Source organism: Aythya fuligula, chromosome 25, assembly GCF_009819795.1.
Source record: "Aythya fuligula isolate bAytFul2 chromosome 25, bAytFul2.pri, whole genome shotgun sequence".
Taxonomy (NCBI): Eukaryota; Metazoa; Chordata; class Aves; order Anseriformes; family Anatidae; genus Aythya; species Aythya fuligula.
The window spans coordinates 6,322,905-6,337,300 of record NC_045583.1 but is presented as its reverse complement, the minus strand read 5'-3'; the positions used below and the strand labels follow the sequence as shown (position 1 = coordinate 6,337,300).

Genomic DNA, 14,396 nt, shown 5'->3' with positions numbered 1-14,396 from the left:
TGGATGGATGGATGCATGGAGAGATAGGTAGCAGGATGAACTTGATTCTTATTAACTTGTAAATTTTATTCTCCAATAAAAGAGTAGATGCTTCAAAGTCGAACATACAGAAAATACTGGTTATTTGGATCCAATGTTTTGTTCTTGTGTTTTTGCAATTACACAAACAGCAGGAGCTGGTCCCTGCCTGGGAATTATGTGTGCAGGATGAGGCATGGGACATTACAGACCTGAAGGCACAAGACCTGTGGGATGAGGACAAACTCTGCAACAGTTTCCCCAGAAGTTCAGCTTATGACAGCTGTCACAGGGTGGGGGACAGATACAAGGGAGATCCCTAACTTACGCTATGAGGATGGGGGTCAGAGACATTAAACTTGTCCAGATACAACAGCTGATTTCTGATTTATCATAAAGGGAACAGTAGAAAAAACAGACTATGAATATCCAATCAACACCCATGTAGTGTCTGATTTAAAAACAAAACAAACAAACAAACAAACAAACAAACAAACAAAAACCACACATTTTCCCATACAATTTGCAGCTTAGCATTTTCCCAAATACAGCCCCAAAGCTCAAAGCTCAATGAAATCCATAAAAGGCTCTTATTAACTGTACATTTCATGAGTCAAGCCCTAATGAGGGCTTGAGCCCTATCATGTCATCTGGCACACAGGGAAGAATTCCCCAGAAAAAAATAAAAATAAACATAAAAATAAAAATTCTGAAGATGGCATGAAACCTCTTTGCTTTATCAGAAAGGTGTCCTGACTACTTTTCTTTCCATGGAGCAAGCCCGAACCTTGGACATATTTGTCCACTAGGAGCATTTTTCTCCTCCTTCAAGTCATAATTTCCAAGCAAACCTTGGAACATCCTTTTGCCACCAAACAGATATTTCTGTGCATCCCCTATGCACGGTACAGTTTTGGCACCGCAGCCACGAGATGGCACTCCAGGATAGACATTTCCCAGGACACAGTAGGGAGCTACTACAGCAGTCCCAATGTGTTTGTTCCCCCTTTTAATTTTTGCTTGGAAGCCTTTAGCTGATTTCTTTATTGCCTGAGTGCATGCAGATGTGGGAAGGGCTCCCCTGGCCATGGGGGATGCTCACATGGAGAAAGCCCCTTGCAGAGCTGTTTGCCAAGGTCTTCTGGCATCAGTGCAGAATAGCCATGTCCAGAGGATCTGGCTATGAGGAATATGCCACCTGGCAGAGCGTTTGGGATATTAGCCCTGCCCAGGCCAAGGGCACAGCTTCCTTTTGCCTTCTTGTTCATCATGAGCATGGGTACAGCCCCAGGTGCTCCTACTGGAGCTGTGGTTTCAGCTACATTGGGCCCATTTCATGTTGGTTATAACAAAGGTGGAACCAAGATAAAGCCCCATCTGCCCAGAAGTCTAGCCTTGGGCCCCAGCTCTCATGCATTTTTGAATCCCCTGGCGTTAAGTGACCCAGGGCTAAGTGAGCTCAGGGAGCCTGGGCATAAATCACATTTCCACCATCCCACATTATATACTCATTATATTCTCATTATATATGTTATATGTTATATGTTATATGTTACATGTTATATCATAGAATCATAGATTCAGAATAATAGAATCCTAGAATCACAGAATGGTTTGGGTTAGAATGTGTGGGACCTTAAAGATCATTTGGTTCCAAAACCCCTGCCACGGGCAGGGACACCTCCCTCCAGATGAGGTTTTAACAGTGAGAGAGGAGAGAAATTCCTTTCTGATCACCCAGACTTGTCCCTCCATATCATCCAGAGCTGGTCCCATTGGGTAAACAGCCTCTTGGCCCCATCAGTGGTGGAGCCTTGTCTACTAATAAATCAGGCAGCCAGCCCCTAATCTCCCAGCCCAGCAGAAAGGCAGAAGCAGTGGTCATGCCTGAAGTTCTCTTCCAGCCTCCTGCTGCGCACTTTCACTACAGCTGCTAGGGAGGAAAGAGACAGCCTCCAGTTTTAACAGGGTTTTATGTGGATGGTGGTAATTTCCTTTTCAAAAATGAGAACTGCTCTTTGAGAGGAATGAAGCAAAATCAGGGAAGGAATCATCCTGACCATTGTGGGGGGGTGTGGGGTGTGGGGTTGGAAGAGTATAAGATAAAAATATTAGTTGTTCTTTTATTCCCCCTCAACAGTATCAAGGCCTATAACTGAGGATTAGTTGGTGTTTCCAATCTCTTAGTACCAGTCTGAGAGCACAGTCTGGTTTGTTATTTTGAAAAGGACCTTAAATTGAGATTCTGCTGGGGGAAAGAAAACTAAGTGTGAATGGATTACTCTAAACCATGGAAACCAAAATGAGACATCACTGCTACACACAAGCAGCTGTGGATGCTCTTCTGTAAAAGTTTCACAATGGGCAAGTATACAATGAGCATGAACTGTCTCCAAGCTGTCCCCTTGGGTGTGGGTTTCCAGAGATCTGCTCTGAGTTGGGCTGTGTTTGGGATGGAGAGTTTATCCTCCCTGGTAGGAAATTTGTTTTTTTCAGAACCGCTTATTTGATGCAGCCCCAGTACAAGAGACAGCCTTGACTTGACCTAGTTTTCAGCCCTTCCCAGCCACAACCACGGCTCCCAAAGGCCCCAGTCTTGTAGAGTTGACTGAATACTCTGAAGCCACCATGAAGCAGTAACTGTATGACACCTCCTTCATAATTCCTGTCTTTTTATCACAAATAAATGTGCAGCCACCATCTCTATATCATCAACACTTTATTCGTGTGTGAGCAAGGGATTCCTTATGAGAGAAGATCTCTTGCTGCTCCAAAAAATATGGTTGTGGTCTGGTTGAGTGATCAAACCACAGCACTGCTGGCATCACAGTGGTTTTAAACAGCCTTGGCCAGTCCAACACGGTTGTTGGCCCGGTCAAAGATGCTGTAGTACACTCTGATGAAGACATCTCCCAAGATCCAGAGGTCCGCAGAGGTGTTCTGGAAACCACTGATACATGCTTCTTCATTGTTCTGCATTTGAGCAAGAGAAGGCAAAGGGGAAAAATGTGGGTTAGTGCCTTTCGTCAGGTCGCTCTGGAGGCCCATGGCCATCCATCTGCTGTCCCCCACAGGAATGGGAGAGGCCAAAGTGATGAGAGCCATTGGAGAAAATAAAAGAATGTAGAGACAGGCTCTTGGAAGCTGGGTACTCACTCCTCCTTACCTGCTCAGTGTAAGCTGAGGCAGATACTGGATACTGAACCCCATTGATGACAAAGACAACATCAGGCATGGCAGAGATGTAGCTACAATTCACATTGTACTGCAGGGAGCAGAGGAAAGAGGCTCTTAGGTAAGAAGCAACACATTCAGCTGGTGAGGAGGGAAGGTTTTTGATTTTGCTGGTAAAAACTAAAGACTGGGAGAGTCTCATGGAGCTCTCCTTTGGAGGTACCACTGCAGCAGGATTGCTTTGCCATGAGCAGTGATGCTGTTTGCCTGTGTGTGGAAGCAGCCTTGGATCCAGGCTTGTGCCAGGCTGTCTCCAGGGCCAGCAGAGCAGGACACAGATGCTCTTACCTCTCCGTACGTGTTCTGCCTGGCCCCAATAGCACTCTGGATGTCACTTATGTCAGAGGGTGGCCCAGCCACAAGGGACGTTCCCGTGTCAACGATGGCTTGGCAGCCACCACTGCACGCAATCTCCTGCCCGTCCACGATGATGCTGGCAGCAGGGAGGGAAAAACAGACAAGGGAGGGGCTGCTAAGCCTGATGAATCTTCATGACACTTTCAGACTTGTTCTATAAGAGTTAGAGCTAGGACAGCTTTCCTCTCCTTGAGCCCTCTGCTTCTTGGGGTTTGCAATGACGGCTGGTATCACAGCCCCAATGCATAAATGAAGATGTAGGCACCAAACAGCCACAATCTGGGACCCAACCAAGCCCAGCAAAGTAAGTTGCTCTGCTCATCACCAGACACATCCCCAAGAGAAATAGGCTTTGTGCAAGAGAAGAACTAGGCTGTGTCCCTGTACAAAGCATACCCAAATCAGGTAGAAATTGCCAAAGTTCTGCGGGTTTTGGCTCCTTGGCTTTCTGCACCACAATGTGTTAAATGCCAGTGGAAAGCCCATGATGTTCATGGGTCTCAGTTCTCTTCAGAAGTTATGGCTAGAAATGAACATAAATCAGCAGAGTCATCTCCTTACCCATCCATGGAGATCTGCCAGTAACCCTGGTAAGAGACAGGAATCCAGTTGATGGAGCCAGTGAAATAAGCTTCATCAATTCCCCCGAAGATGACCACGCTCCCCATCGTCTCACTGGATGATGCATAAAAGGAAAACACCAAAGGGTTTGCCATGTCGCTTCTGTGCAATTACCTTAGAATGAGACCATGAGTCCCGTGGGGGAAGTCACATCCACTCCCCACCTCATTGCTGGCACTACAACAGCGTATTCCCCTGCCCTTAGGCATCACGGCACAAAGACAACAGCTGGATAGCAGCAGTGACAGTGGAGAAGCTGGAGTGACCAGCAAATGCAATTATCTGAACCAGACACATTTGCTACTTCCCCCAGCTGTCACAGCTGATGCATCTTACCAGGATAGATAAACTGAAAAGAGGTTCTGCTCCAGCAAGCTCTCATTCACCAAGTTATCAAAGACTGGAGTGATCCCATCAGCAGCCAGACTTGGGTAGCCCAGTCCCAGGATCCCATCAAATTTAACATGGACAAAGAATTGTCCAGGCTCTGTGATGCTCAAGCCAAAGAGCTGGTTGGTGTCCATCAGTGATGCAACCTAGGGATGAGGATGACAGTTAGCTGGATCAGGCATTGCAATATGGGTGTGAATTTGGTGGAGAAGGCACAGAGGAACCCCCTGAGATGCCATTGTGACACTCACAGTGACAATGTCGCAGCCCACGATGCCCTCCATGTCACCAGTACCATAGTGAATGGAGAGGTTCTGCCCTGTGCTTCTGTAGGTGGATGACTGCGATGGGTTAAACATCTGATGGCTCTCTAGAAGGTAATTGGGAACCAAAAATGAAGATTTTCAGGAAGGCTGAGCCATAAGGATAGCGTGGAAGTAAGAACCATGCTGAATTGCTGTTTAGACCTGCCATTTATTACTTGTGCTGCAGGAACAATTTAGCTGTAAATATTTGCCATATGTTACGGCTGCTTCTCCAGCATCCTAATGCCAAGGATCTGCAGGATATTCCATTTCCCCTTTGGGACAGATGAGGAAACTGAGGCACTGAGCACTAGGAGTATCACCCTGTGGAGTACAGCATTGAGTAGGTGCTACATCCCAAATACTCATCCCAGCATGTTCTGCAGAGTTGAAGGGACCCAGCACCATGGGGTCTGCTCATTGTACTGGCTAGGGGGCCCCTGGTTTCTTTGCAGTGCCACCACAAAATCGGGGCTTGATTCTGCAGAGATAAGCCCATGATGTGCTGTTGGATCCCAGCTCTGGCAAAATGGGGAGCCCTGTCTGATGATACTTACGGCAAGCTGGGCTGGCACAGGAGACAGAGGGAACCCAGAGGTTGGAGGAGCCAGTGTCGAAGACCACTGTGAAGTTCTGCGGTGGGGTGCCAATGGAGATGGTCCCGTAGTACTCCATCTACAGGGCAGCAGGACAAAAGGATGCTTTCAGGGCATGAACCCAGGCCTGGAACTGCCCCAGACCCACTTGTAGCCTTTGTGGTCCCCTTCTGCACATGCACGGGACTCATGAGTCTCAGAGCTGCTGAGGAGATATTTCAGTGTCCAGGCTCTGTCCAGGGCCAACAGTATGGGTGGGAAGGGGCAAAGTAAGTGAGCTGAAGACTTTGGGGGAAAAAAAATATCAGGTTTGGCCTGCACATGGCACAGACACAGAGATGGGTATCCCACAAACCACCCCAGGGCTGCACTACTGTGGGTCAAAGCCAGCACTCACATCCAGGGTGTTCAGCAGGGGCTCGGCGACCACGTCGATTAAATTGGGAAAAGCGTGCGGAAATTTTGTGCCAATGTCATAGCGGTGGCGCTGGAAGAAGTGGCGCAGCAACCCCTTCTCCCGGAGGATCTCTCTCAGTTTCTTCCCCCTTTCCAAGGGCAGCCTGGCACAAGAAACAAGAAAAACAGAGTTAGCCAGGAGCTCACTGCCTGCAGCTCCTGCAAGTAGCACTTGACAGTGTCACTGTTGGTGCTGAAGCCCATCATGATGCTGTGGGGTCTTACTTGGTGAAGCCCTCAGAGAGGGCAAGGACCACGCAGAGAAGGACCAGGGATTGCATTGTGCCGGGGCTGAGGGGACAAACGTCCTGTGGCTTATATAGTCCCAGCACTCCCCAGCTTTGGTGCCAAGGGCGGCTAGGACTGCCACAGAACTGTCCCCTCCCTGGTGGGCACCCAGCCAAAACCCCCCCGGTGACACCCAGGGACTGGAGCCCATGGCAAACAACACCCAATGTCGTTACGTCACCCAGTGAGGGGGTGATGGCCAGGCGCTCTGTGCCAAATTCCTACCACAACCCCTGTTCTCCCCCTCTGCCCCCCTCCCTGATCCCCTCATCCTTTTAGCACCCCAAATCCTTCATCCTGACAAGGATCTGCACATTGTGGGCATCAAAATTAGCCATTGCTTTACACCTGGGCATCCAAAACAAAAGCAATAGTGGGTCCCCAGCTTCATGCTTCCCTGCCCCCACTTTAGGGGGATCTGTCCCTGGTAGGAACACAGAAGAGGGTCCCACTGGGTGCCACCATGTGCGTACAGTGTGGGGACATGGGCATCTGGGCTGTGCGCACGTTTTGGCCCTCCGCCACCTACTGTTATCTGCAAAACTGATTAGTAAGTCATATGCAAACAAGCTGCGAGAAAGGTGACCCCGCACCATGCTGACCCCTGTCCATGTGCTGTGTGCCCAGTGATACAGGGACCATTAAACCAAGATTAAAAGCCTAATGAGTACCCTGCTATCAGCAACATCAATAATTGCTAAAGGCATTGGCTCACCTTTTGCAGTTGGCCAAGAGGAGAGCACGAGAGAGCTCGGCTGGAGGACGGAGGATGCAGGGCGATGCTGTACCCCACGGGATAAGGAGCTTCCTATCAGCTCGGTGCTGGCGGCTTCTGTTTGAGTACCTAAAGGCCCCAAAAGCTGGAGGCAGCCACCAGCATCGCAGCAGGGTGTAGGATTTCTCTGACGACAGTATGGAAAAGCTGTCGTGTTCCTTTTATGTTTGTCATTGGAATCCCCTCTCAGACTTTTCACTGCCTGGATTAGAAGTGATGCTAAATGCCCCTGAACTGCTGGGAAGGTCCACTCCCATTGCTGCAGGGTAAGGCAGCTTTCTGCAATGGGCCCTGCTTTTGTAATAGAGTAAAGCAAGAATTAATAGTGATTTCTTCAGCAGCATTATGGGAACCAGCTGAAATTGTCCCATTGATTAGTACAGAATTGGGAATGGGCTGGGCTGCACTGGATGGAAAAACAGCCCCTGGCTGCTCCAGGGTTGCGTCCAGCTTTGGTCTCACACAAGGAAAGCCCCTTCCCATCTGGTCAGACACACCATGGCACATCCCAGAAACCACCCTGGGAAACAAAACCTCTCCAGCTGAAGCCCTCAAAATCCACACTCAACCCTACCTACACCAAATTGACTTCTCGAGGGCTGCTGTTGGAGTTACGACTGTCCCAGTGCCATTCAAAGAAGGGCTTGGAAGACCCAAACTGCACCCCTTATAGGGCATCTGATCTGAAGCCCCAGTGAGCACCATGGTTTTGTCTTGCAGAGCCAAAGGCAAAAAACATGGCCCCATCCAACTGCCAGGAGCAGCAAATCACTCCAGGGCACCATGAGTTGCTGACGGGAGAGATTTGGGTGGGAGCAATGCTGCATTCCCAGACTTGAAAGAGAAATTCAAGCAGCAGGAGGCTTGATTTCTTCTTGCTGTAAAAGCAGGGTGAATTTGATGTGGATTTTAGGGGGAAATTGCATGATGCTCTTTAGTAACCACATTGTGGTTACATCGGGTGTTGAATATCCAGTGCTGGGAGCGAGCATCCCCTGGGCACGGCGCTGGCACTGTGGTGCTGCCACAAGCCATTTGTTGCTGGGCGCAGTTCACCTTGAAGCCAGGACATTGCAGGGAGGACGTCCCAGCAGGCAAGGGGGTGCTTGGCACCACACTGCAGTGGGAAACAAGCATGTGAGGCAAACAGCCACTAGTGCTCTAGGTTAAGGGCTGTGTTGGCTTTTCCCCACGTCCTGCGGGAGGACGTGAGCTTTTGCTTCGCTACATATGTTTTATCCCCTCTGAGAGTGTGCACAGAGGTTTTCTTGCATGGCAGCTCTTAGGATGAAAAAATGCAGGGGGGAGACTTGCTGTTGTCATTGAGTGATTTCCCACTAAACTGTGATCTCCTGCAGATTAAAGCCACCAGGAGATTGGCAATGCCAATCTGTAGGAAAACCAGAAGAAGCAAGTGAAACAACGCAACATAATAAAAGAAACCCCAAACATGAAGCTATGTATTTTTTACACTGCTACAAAATAGTAATAGTATCATGTTTTTTTGTTTGTTTGTTTGTTTTGATTCCCACTACCCCCTTCCCCCTGTTGCTATGGGGACCCCTTCCATATGGGGAAAGGGTCTGTCCAGGACAGCTCCAGAGCCCTTCTGCCTTTGTGTCCTATGCCAAGCAATGGGCAAATGCCCTCAAAATCAATGAAATGCATTTGTTTGTTGTTTTATCCAAGCTGCCTATTGAGGTAAGTCTTTCTTCACATAAATAAATAAATAAAACCCAGTCATTGCAGTGTTTTATTTTCATCCAATTTACAATCTTTTTTGAGGGACACACAAGTGTGGGGAAGCTTTCACCTAATCTCAGTTATTTTACATTCTACATTAACACAGCATCTGCCACAGAAAAACAATTGGTGTCCTTAGAAATAGAAATGGTTGCTACAATAGCACCAAAACCCAGCAAAATCCAGCAAAAAGGGGTACCCAGGCCACAGGAGGGGTTTGCAGCTCAGCTCCCTTCCATGACGCAAGGCGCTGCTCCCGAAGGTAAACCCCTGCAGCTTCCCAGGCAGCAGCTCTGCGTCCAAGTGCTTTCACACTCCAAAACAAGCTTCTCGCTTAAGCGTTGCCACTTCTTTAAAGGAAACATTTTTTTTTCTGTTAATGCTGATTATTCTTTTTTATTTTTATATATTTCTCCTCAAGCTGGTGGAGGTTACTTTGGGAAGTCAAAGGGATGGTCAAATGAGGCAGGCTTTTCCCATGTGTTTTAGGAGGGGAACTGAAAGCATGTGTCTGAGATAACCTTTAGGACCTAAATTAACAAAAAAAAAAAAAAAAAAAAAACAAAAACAACAACAAAAAAAAAAAAAAAAAAAAAAAAAAAAACATTTAATTAAATTTAATGTCCCCTTTTCCTCTCAAATTTGACCAGCATAAAAGGAAGCCAGCATAGTGCCTGAACCTCAGGCAGCTGCTGAGCCTGGAAAACTTCTCATGTCCCAAAGACCCACATCAGGCAGCTCCAGCCAGCTCTGCTTCACCTCCTGCTAAAGAAGTTGCATTGGAAGATGCTTTGCACCAAAGCTTGAATGTTGGGGAAAGCCCAACCCTTAATTACACAAGACAATTGATGGGCTTTTAATTGCAGGCATTAGCTCATTCATCACCAGCTTTCAGAGCTGCTTCCAGGAGGAAATATGTGGAAAACACACAATCACAACAGGAATTGTCTTGCATCAATCACAAAGCAGATTTGTGCAGGAGGAACTGCACAGGAGCCAGCGCAGCTGGGAGGCTACAGGGGCACTGCAGAGGCTTTGGGTTTGTGTTGGCTTGGGAAGAAGCTGAAGTTTGGTTGTCAGTCAAAAAGCTCAGATTCTCACAAAGGGAAATTTCTGCTCCTCTGACTTTCCTTTTGTTTTTTTTTTCCTGCACAGTTGAAAAGTGCAGAAATAAGCTTTCCATTCCCCTCTTTGGCCTGCAAAATATGAAAATGGGATGGCTTGGCACAGCCAAAAATCTCCCCTTCCCTGAAATGAATTTCTAGTGAAAGCAGCCAACGATCACCGTTCATTTTGGAGGCAGCAGGAAGGGGCTGTGCAAAGGAAGGTACCTTGAGCTCTGCAGCCAACGCTCCTCAGCCTCCCAGAAAGGAGCTCAGGTTGCCACTGCCACCTCCTCCTGCTGGCTTCACTCTTGCAGACACTTTGGCAGGTGCAATGGTGCCAATCAGCTTCACCTCCCAGATTTTATTTTGCACTGGGGCAAACCCCATGGGAGGAAGCACTTGGCTGCAGAGGTCGGAGTTCTGTGTTCTCACTCTTTCCAAATTTCATCACCCTTTATTTTGATAACATAAAGGATGGAGGTGAAATGTATCTGACAGCATCTGTTACAGCCAGACAATATCCTCTGAAATGTTTGTAGAGGCCAACAAAAAAGAGGATGTGTCCTGTCCTCTGTCTGCTCCTCTGCAGGACAGGGCTCTGCTTTGGGGCAGAGCTTTGCTAACCAATGTGCCAGAGCAGCTTGGCCCAACTGTGCCTCGGTTTCTCCATATACATAGCTTATAACAATGTTGTCTACCTTGGAAAAGCAGTTTTAGGGTTGCATGGTGGAACAGTGCATTAAGCCACAGGAGGGAGCAAAAAATGGCCACTGCAGGCTGGCAGCCAGGATGAAACTCACAGCTCCGTCACCTAAAAGTCAATGTTCTTGAAGTCAAGTGAGCAACGGTAGCGGCCATCAAGGAACCTGGAGCAGATGAAGTTGGGCAAACAGGGGCAGGTGTGGTGCTGGCGCTTCCCCAAGAATGGGACCTACAGAGAGAAACAAGAGAGAGGATGGGGAAATCCCCCCCTGCGTCACCCCTGTGTCAGCCCTTGGGATGCAAGCAGGTAAGAAAAACTATCAAATGTAACGAAAGCCCTGGGAATTTCTCTCTGCTGCTTCTCAGGAGTTTAATGGGTATGCCTGAAATTAATTTCTGATCCTTCTGCCTTTGCTCACTCCTCATATGAGCAGGAAAAGAAGGCACAGCATCACTAAATCACTACCACCATGCAAAATCGATCTGCGGGCCCGGAGGCAGAACCTCACCCCCTCCCCCCCGGCTGGGTGTCTGGCACTGAATGCACTCAGAAGAGGAATGGCAGCTCAGGATAATCCAAATGCTTCTTATCCAACAAAGATTGCAGCTCTTGGGTGACTCTGCAGTATTAACTTGGCTTCTCCTTGCTTGGCAGAGCATTTACAAGTCAATTTGGAGCACTTTCATTTAAACAGATGTGCTGGGCGACTCAGCCCCAGCTCCCCAGGCACCACTGGCGTATGGCAGCAGGGTTTAGGGTGACAGGGACAGACAGCGGGAGCAGAAAACACTTCAGAGGATGAAAGCAGCTGCATCACGCCAGCCTGGGAACCCCCACAATGCTGCCTCCAGCCTCGTCCCAAATGCATCCCAGCCCCCTCGCCACCCCAGGGCATTAGTTGAGTTTTTCTCCCACATATGGAGCTCAGTGCCCTGCAAGAGCCAAGCTAATGTTTGGCCCAGGGTCCCTGAACTGCCCCGTTTCCCCCACCCATGGACCTCCCCCCCTCCGGTACCTTGTGGCTGAAAGGGTGGCACTCGTCCCCCTGCTGCCCCAGGGGGGTGCACATCCGCAGACCCCGGAGCCAGAGGCTGACAGCACAGCACGTCCCGCTGCCGCACTGCAGGTCCCGCTCACAGGCCTGGGAGAGACACAAAGGTGATGGGGGGGAGGAGGTCAGTGTGTCTGCCCCCAAAATCCCTTGGGGAGCAGCCAAGAAATCTGCTCCCGGGTGACTGGGTGCAAATCCTGCATGGGGATTTAAGGGAGAGGTGAGGGATGCTCACAGCTTTCCCATTTGGCTGCAGGGGTTTTTGGGCAGGGCACAGTCTGGAAACAGGGTGTAAAACCAGGAAAACCCCACATGTGCAGGGAGGGAGCCATGCCTGGGGGAGAAGTTTGCAGCTTCCCAGCTCAACCCCCTAAGGGAACCTGAATCTCCCAGAGCACCCAAAGCACCTCTTAGCACCCAAATAATGTTAAAAATCAGCTCCCAGTGGCGATGGACCATGGCTTGGCTCTCTCTCAATGCAGCCTCTTTCCTCAATCACCAGGGGCTGCACACTCCGCTGAGCCCCACCAGCACCCAAACACAGCAGAGAGAGCACCTGGCCTCTTTCAATTCAACCAGACATTCCCCTCCTCTTAAAAACTTGTCTCAACTTGGGAGGGTGAAAGACAATCCAAGATGCTCCAAGCCCTTGCTTGGAACACAGTCCCCATCAAGGTATTTTTTTCCCTATTTGGAAAGCTTTGCAAACTTCCTCATTTTCCTGTGTGCTGAGTCCAATCACAGTCACAGAATCACAGAATTTCTAGGTTGGAAGAGACCTCAAGATCATCGAGTCCAACCTCTGACCTAACGCTAACAGACCCCACTAAACCATATCCCTAAGCTCTACATCTAAACGTCTTTTAAAGACTTCCAGGGATGGTGACTCCACCACTTCCCTGGGCAGCCTGTTCCAACGTCTAACAACCCTTTCGGTAAAGACTAACAACCCTTTCAGTAAAGAATGTAGTGCTTAGAAAAGAAAAGGAGGGAAAAAGCTGTGCTCTGGGGTGACTACACTCGTGTGCAAAGAGCAGCACAGGCAGAAAAGCAAGGATTGATAGGGAACAGAACTGACACACTGAGAAAGCAAGTAATAAACTAAAAAATACCTAAAGCAAACAGTGAAAGGCACCACTGGCATTCCAGTGCCTCTCCTGATCATTTTCTCAGTGCAAGGAAGGGGGGGGGGGGAGAGAGAGAGGCAGGGAGTTGGTTTTACATCCAATTTGACTTTGCACCACACGGGTGGGGGACGGCAGGGCAAGTTCAAAGCAACTTGAACTCAGGGTAGCATATACAGCTGCTGCTCCTTGCGCTTCGCTCCACACAGATAAAGCAAGATAAACTGGTAATTGATAAAGATTAAGCGCAAAACCTGTGCAATGAACTCTGGAGAGCAAGAAGATCTAATTACAGTGTTGTAACTGCAACCCCCAGGGTGACAAGCACAATTTCTGCCCTATTTCCAAAAAAAAAAAAAAAAAGACAAAAAAAAAAATGGCAAAACAACCCCAAACCCCACCCCAGGCTGGGCACAGGAGCAGTGAGACTGCACTTACCCCCGTGATGACAGCGCCACGGAGCAAGGGCAGCAGCAGGAGCAAGAAGATGGTCTGCAGGAGCCGTCGCATGGTGCCGTCTGCCTGTGCTGACTGCAGTCCTGCACCCTATATACCCCCTTCCCTCTCCTCCAATGTGTGTTTGTTTTTTTTTTTTTTGTCTCCCCCTGATGATCTCAGAATAAGCAGATGAGACCTAAATCTCTTAACATCATAGAAGAAATATTTTCCCCACGTAGGGTGGGGGAAAAAAAAAAAAACAAAACACCAAGCAGTCATCCACCCTCATCTATTTCCCAGGATTATTTTTCAACTAAGCCAACACAGCTGGATTTTCCAAGTACATACATATTTATCCCTGACAGGTGTACTTAAGAACTGAAGTAAGAAATTGTGATTATTGAGCTAAAAGAAAATAAAAGGAAAAGGTTAGCCTGGCACATCCATGATGGTAAGAGTATAATATGTAATAGTGTGGGTCTGTGATAAGTACCCTGTAGAAAGATAGACTCATCTGCATTTATTTGTGACAATAAAACAAGACAGGGAGTGAATAATATATTTTTCAGTAATGAAAGCATGTTTGTACATGAACAGAATGTGTAAATATGTCTTGATTTAAGGTTTGAAGTATGTCCCCCATACCTGTATTTGGAATGTCTCTTGAGAGCACACAGAAACATGACTAGGGATTGCTAAAGTGGCTAAAAAGGCAGAAACAGGTGGAATTATCGACTTCTGGTTTTGTTTATACATCCTGGGAGGGTGCAAGGGACAGAGCAGTTTGCAGATGCTGGCATCATAACCTAGGCTGGCCAGCTCCCACAGTGACATCTTCCACATCTGCAAAATTTGCTTTTTTTGCATGTGTGCATCAGCAAAACCCCAACACGCTCACTCTGGGGCCCTTCCCCAAAACCACCAAAGTGCACCCAGGACTGCATCTGTCATGTGAGAGAGGAGCCATAAAACCCCACAGCCTCCACAAGGCGATGTCCCCACAGAGGAGGCCATTCATCACTCACTGCCATGCCCCACACAGCTCTGTGACACGAGCCCCCATCACAATCCTGCAACAAGAAATAACAAGATTTACGAAAACAGCATTAGTCTATTCAAATACCCACCCATGACCATCGCATGGTCCTGGGCTCCCATGGTCCCGCCTGGATTTGGTCATGACCGAGCTCG

General features: G+C 48.4%; 2 protein-coding genes across 2 annotated transcripts; both read right to left on the bottom strand.

Moving 5' to 3' along the window:
- Window positions 1-2,853: 2,853 nt before the first annotated feature.
- Window positions 2,854-6,258, bottom strand: LOC116498872 (embryonic pepsinogen). The gene is made up of 9 exons (XM_032203338.1): window positions 6,203-6,258; window positions 5,919-6,081; window positions 5,483-5,600; window positions 4,872-4,990; window positions 4,567-4,766; window positions 4,171-4,284; window positions 3,541-3,685; window positions 3,185-3,283; window positions 2,854-2,991 (listed from the first exon to the last, which is right to left on the bottom strand). Exons 1-9 carry the CDS (start codon window positions 6,256-6,258, stop codon window positions 2,854-2,856), a joined length of 1,152 nt encoding a protein of 383 aa, XP_032059229.1.
- A 4,442-nt stretch (window positions 6,259-10,700) lies between these two features.
- PROK1 (prokineticin 1) lies at window positions 10,701-13,277 on the bottom strand. Its single transcript, XM_032203041.1, has 3 exons — window positions 13,206-13,277; window positions 11,608-11,733; window positions 10,701-10,820 (listed from the first exon to the last, which is right to left on the bottom strand). Exons 1-3 carry the CDS (start codon window positions 13,275-13,277, stop codon window positions 10,701-10,703), a joined length of 318 nt encoding a protein of 105 aa, XP_032058932.1.
- Window positions 13,278-14,396: the final 1,119 nt, after the last annotated feature.